At 39.5% G+C, this 5,465-nt stretch overlaps 1 protein-coding gene across 1 annotated transcript; it reads left to right on the top strand.

Annotated features, from left to right (window-relative positions):
* On the top strand, positions 1-4,598 carry LOC139718600 (phosphomevalonate kinase-like). The gene is made up of 5 exons (XM_071630066.1): positions 1-120; positions 1,152-1,215; positions 2,788-2,940; positions 3,838-3,973; positions 4,438-4,598. The coding sequence occupies exons 1-5, from the start codon at positions 26-28 to the stop codon at positions 4,596-4,598; spliced, it is 609 nt and encodes a 202-aa protein (XP_071486167.1). The 5' UTR covers positions 1-25.
* The last annotated feature ends 867 nt before the right edge of the window (positions 4,599-5,465 follow it).

Here is a 5,465-nt window from a genome sequence, read left to right as displayed (position 1 = left end):
CTTAGCTGCTTTCCATGAAGTGAAAATGGCCTCGGCGTCAATGGATCCAGCAGTTGTGGTTGTTTTCAGTGGCAAGCGCAAATCTGGCAAAGACTTTGTTACATCCATTTTGAACAAAAGGTAGAACTTCCAAAAAGATGATAACAAACATTGGGCTAGTAGAAGTCACAGCATTGATTCCTGCTGCAGCAGATTTTATTTTAATCATGTCTTAGAACATCATATGCCATGTACATAGTTCTAATAAAATTTGTAGGTATGTACATGTACATATCGGACCAGAAATGATTAAATTCACTATTCAGTATGCTACAGTGTGAATGTTGATACTAGTCTATAACTGCAGTAAAGACTGCCCAAATTACAAGTGTGCTAAACTTTTGTAAGCAGCAATCAATAAAAAAATCTTTGCTCCAGTTCAAACTGTCAACCCCCCGCCAAAAAAAACCCAAAAAACCAACCTTGACACCTTTGTAACTGTCCAGAAGTGTTCAGTGTAAGAATGGGTTCAACGTAGAGAAATAGACACGTCAGGGAAAGTTGAGTTGTTAAGAAAAAAATTACTGAGTTAGATATAATACACCATATGCTATGTAGGGTTTATATGCTGTTTATGGTCTCCTACGAAAATCAGCTTGTTTGTCTTTTACCCACAAATTGACACAAATTCATGAATGTTTAGTGTCGTTCGAATGTCACCATTTGCCTTGCTTACACTCGCCCTATGTCGCTTCCCTCATCCTCTCTCCTTTTCTACAGTCTTCTTTTGCCAAACAACAGTCCTTTCACAGACTGCATGCACATAGTATCACCATGAATCTCTCTTTCTCTTCTTGAATATCATTTAAATGCGGAAGTGAAATTAGATAGCCAGGAAAATTAATCTGCATTGTAATATAGTCCAATTAATTGATATGGCAGGGGTCGCATTTAACTTTTTTTTTGACTAGCCAGGCGGACTACTTAGAATCAATTTTGACACTGAAGCAATATTTTGGCTAGCCAGACGGACTAGTTACTTTAGAATTTTATGATTTTTAGCTAGTCCGACGTGAACTTGGGTGGCCAATGGCCAGCGGACCATTGCCAATTTCGAACCCTGTATGGTGATTTCCCAATGGTGTGAATATGTTGTAAATTTGTTGTTGCAGAATAGGAGAAAATGTTTGCAAGATTCTCACTCTCTCTGCTCCTTTGAAACGCCAGTATGCCAAGGTATGTACTTTCCTTCTTTCTTTCTAAATAGATCCGTGGAAACAGTCTAGATATATTCTGGTTTCATGACAATACCAAGTCTTAAAAGCAGCAGTTAATCATCTTTATCAAGTTCTTTGAGTGCTCGGTTAGATTCCCTTAGGCTGATTTATGCAACAAGGTGAATAACTCCATTTTTGTAATTGAGGGTGTAAGAGAGAACATTGGATGAATGTTTTTGCAGTCCAAGTATAAAGGTGTGGATATGTAGACATTGACTGTTCTCAGAGATGGTTACCATGGAATGTCAAAAAGAAGCACCTAGAGAATTCAAAGCTCTGTCGAGGTCATAGGGTCAGTAACCTCATGGAAGTGCATGCATGTTTTAGAAAAATTGTAGAAACGGTTCATGATCTGGCCCACTGTCCAAAACTAATTTGAGTTCTTTTCCCCCCTTTTGTTTTAGTGAGCATATTCCGAGTCTTTCATCGAAATCTGATTCTACCTTTTGAGAGATACTTTTTAGAGACAGACAACCAATACTGCTACACACTGTATATAAAGCATAACCACCTTGGCCGAGGTAACAGTAAGCTATTAAGAAACCTAGTCGACAATACAATTCACAGTATTGGGTTCCTCAAGGTTTTGCATTATTTGAAAGTTTTGATGGATAATTTTTGGTACACATTACCTACTAAGTACTGCAGATCAGATTGCTGCAGTCTGAATTCATGATGATCGGCTGTGTTATTTTCAGTTGGATATATATTTTTGATTTAGTGCAAGTTGTTTTTGCCACTCAACCCTTCCTGTTGGCTGATTCATTAACCCATTGAGGACGAGTCCTGAGTATACTCGGGCAGGTGTCTATGGGAAATGCGTGTTGTAGCAAAATCAGTCCGTCCTCAATGGTTAAGAGTTGTCATTAGCTAAAATAGAAATTAAGCCCAAATCTGCAAGGTTCAATGCGGTGTAGGAGCACTCATGTTTTACTTGTCATCATAGCAAGTTACACTTGTTTGTGCATAATGTTTGGTTTATAATGTTGGTAGCATTGCATTTTCAAGCGTCCAGCCACTACAATGGACATTTTACTCACTTGCCGCCACAGGTATTTGGCAAGGGTCCTGTGATTGCATTAGTCAAGGGCCTAATGATTTAACCGACATAGAGTTCTAATTCCCTTGGGCTCTCATGCAAGTGCATTTGTAGCACCCTGAGCTCATAGATAATCTGTGGACTTTTGAACAGGAGGTTTTGAATTGGATGATGATGATCCACAGCATTTGTATAGCACCATATATATGTTTTAAAAACACTCAAAGGTGCAGAGAAGTTGAATTGTATGTGGCGCAACTAACCTGTGATGTGTTGTTTATTGTTTGCCCTCATCACCTTGGTTTAAAAATGGATACTATGTACGATGTAGCTTTGCACTGAGGTAAGGCGGGGTCTTCTAGGAAAGCAATGCTATTTGCACTCGCGAGGGTAAGTGAAACTATAGGTTTGTCAGACCACTGTTAATAATTGTATGATAACCTGTCAAAGTCTTACCATTACAGGATGGATGTTTCATTCTCTACCCAACAGATTCACAATCTTGACTATGAGCAGCTCCTGACAGCATCGTCGTACAAGGAGCGTTACAGGCAGGACATGGTGGTCTGGGGAGAGAGGAAGAGACTGGAGGACCCCGCTGTATTCTGTCGTCTTGCTACTGAAGATGTGCCATCTCAGTTTAAGGTAAACACCTCTTAGATATAACAGGACAGGTAGACTAGTACAATGGTTTCAGTGGAAAGACTTTCCACTGAAACCATTAGTGTGTAAGTTTTTTGTTGCAATATGTCCTCTTTTGTTCTGATGTGATTGTTACAGTTTATTTTCTGAGTTTCTGCCATACATTGTTGACAAGTATGCCTGTGGACAATCAGGAATGCCATTTATCAGGCAAAAACCTGAAGTGCCATAAAAATAGTAATTTTCATGCTCTTTGATGTACAGATTAGTTCTTTCTATTTTTACCCACATCCCTGAGTAGTGTCTGCTACATACAGATGTAGCTACACAGCATAGTTAGGGATGTGTGTAGCAGTGTTGGCCTTGGGCATTTATTATCCAGTGCCCATCACATGTTTTCCATAGTATGTAATAGTCATGGGTAAATTTTTACATGTTTGTCTTCTTCTTGAAAACCCTATGAAGGATTTCCAGCAAACTTGTCTGGTAACATTCCTAGAGTAATAGGACATCTATTTGTTCAAATGGAGGGGGAGGGGGAGGCAGAGCCATGAAATCAGGGAATCTTTGCAATCTTCTGTAGAATATCTTCTTCACTTCTTCAGAGTAAATATATTGTTGATTGTAGTTTCAAGTTTGTTCATGGTGGATCCAAGGGTGCCCCCTCCGGCCTGATGGGGATTAAAATAGGGGCTAATTTCACAGCTTCATCTTCATCTTGAAAGCACATCATCAAATTTTTCACCAAGCTTGCCACGTATTATTGCCAGGGTGATAGAATACTTTTGGACTGACAGGTATCAATATTTTCGTACAAATTTAATTGACGAATGCTAGTAATGGATGTCGTCCCGTAAAGTCTATATTGCACTAAGTTCCTTTCGTCACCTGTAATTGTAGGTGTGGCTAATAAGCGATGCACGACGACAGACTGACGTGGCCTACTTCAAGCAGACTTATGAAAGCAGGACCCTGCTGGTCAGAGTTCAGGCTGAGGAGACTGTGAGAGCGTCAAGGGGATACGTTTTCAAAGCAGGTACAGTAGCGTGGCATGGCATGTAACTTTCACTTATCGCCACTGGCATTCAATGCATTTTATAAACAAGCACTTTTGCATGCATAATTTTACGTTCATCAAAATCTTGGCCACTTTGCACAATTTGCAAGAGTTTCGTGCACAGGAAAATTTATGGTTTTATGGTAAACCTCTTTGATTAATTTCATAGACTGGATGGAAAAGCACCACTTGTAACAATCTGCAGTCCTTACAAATGAACAATGATAAAATAAAACCAAAAACATAGAGTGGATAATGTTGCAGCCTGAATTTTTACTTCATTGTAACCTGAATTTTGTTATAACCGTATTCGTTATGATTGGAGTGCAATGTACATGAAGTCTTTGCAACGCAGCAAAATGTAGGGCCATGTGTATGTTAACTTCAATCTCAGAGTGTTGTGCAGTGTAGAATAAACTTTTCTGCTTTGTTTCATCTCACAGGTGTCGATGACAGCGAGACAGAGTGTGGCCTAGATGAAGGCGTGGAGTGGGATTTCATCATCGCTAACAATGGCAATGAAGAGGAGCTACACAGACAACTCACCCAGCTAGAAAACTTCATCAACTCCAAGTTAATTAATGGAACCTCCACAAAGTCATGACAAACAGCTAAAGATTTGCTCTTTTATTTTTAAGTTAGATGTGTATCATTCAAGGCAGGGAAAGTAATCCAAGGTATGTCAAAAATGGTGTGGATTTAACATGAAATGTGTATACAGTAGCATGCAGCGGGTACTGCGTAACTACTGTAAAACATGATATATTCGCGGCATGAATTTTTCGCGAATTGGAGCGGACGGCCTTTTTTGCGGCATGAAATTGTCGCGAACTGCCACTGGCATTCAATGCATATTGCGTAGACAAGAACTTTCGCGTGCATTTTAACTTCGCGAATCTTGGCACTAGCGAAATTCACGAAATTAAAATGCACGCGAAAATTCCTCGTTTTACAGTATTTAAATTCATGAAATTCTTCCGTCAAGATATTTTCATTGCAACTGATTATCATGGCTACTACTATAAAAAAAACAAACTGATCAATTCAGTGCTTATTTACATTGATGTAGGGCACTTTGTCAGTCAGTTGCAATGAAAACATCTGGACGGAAGAACTTCATGAATTTGAATGAGTATGCAGTACTGGCTGCATGCCATAAGGATTAGAACCTACACTTGATGCCGGGCAGAAGCTCGCTGGTATAGTGGAGATGACGCCTGCCTGGAGATCAGGAGGTTGTAGGTTCGAATCCTGCTCGAGTACAGTACGTACGCCCATGATTCTTTATCATGGCTAGTACTAAAACACTGATCAATTTAGTGCTTATTTATGTCAATGTACATGTGTAGGGCAATTTGTCAATCAGTTGCAATGAAAACATCTCGACGGAAGAATTTCATTAATTTGAATAAAGGGTTACTAAAACTCCTTGGCGTCACATGCATTATCGGAAGGGATACTAGAATTTGTG

The sequence above is a fragment of the Diadema antillarum genome, unplaced genomic scaffold, assembly GCF_040938485.1.
Source record: "Diadema antillarum isolate AM-2024a unplaced genomic scaffold, OU_Dant_1.0 scf00000097, whole genome shotgun sequence".
In the NCBI taxonomy this organism is placed as follows: domain Eukaryota; kingdom Metazoa; phylum Echinodermata; class Echinoidea; order Diadematoida; family Diadematidae; genus Diadema; species Diadema antillarum.
The sequence above is the reverse complement of the archived record's forward strand: the minus strand, read 5'-3'. Positions and strand labels throughout refer to the sequence as shown.

Excerpts from the sequence above, each read along its gene's own strand:
- LOC139718600 (XM_071630066.1), top strand. The coding sequence starts at position 26 with ATGGCCTCGGCGTCAATGGATCCAGCAGTTGTGGTTGTTTTCAGTGGC. Across the intron at positions 121-1,151 it reads ACATCCATTTTGAACAAAAG|AATAGGAGAAAATGTTTGCA; the intron begins GTAGAACTTCCA and ends TTGTTGTTGCAG. Across the intron at positions 3,974-4,437 it reads GGGATACGTTTTCAAAGCAG|GTGTCGATGACAGCGAGACA; the intron begins GTACAGTAGCGT and ends TTCATCTCACAG.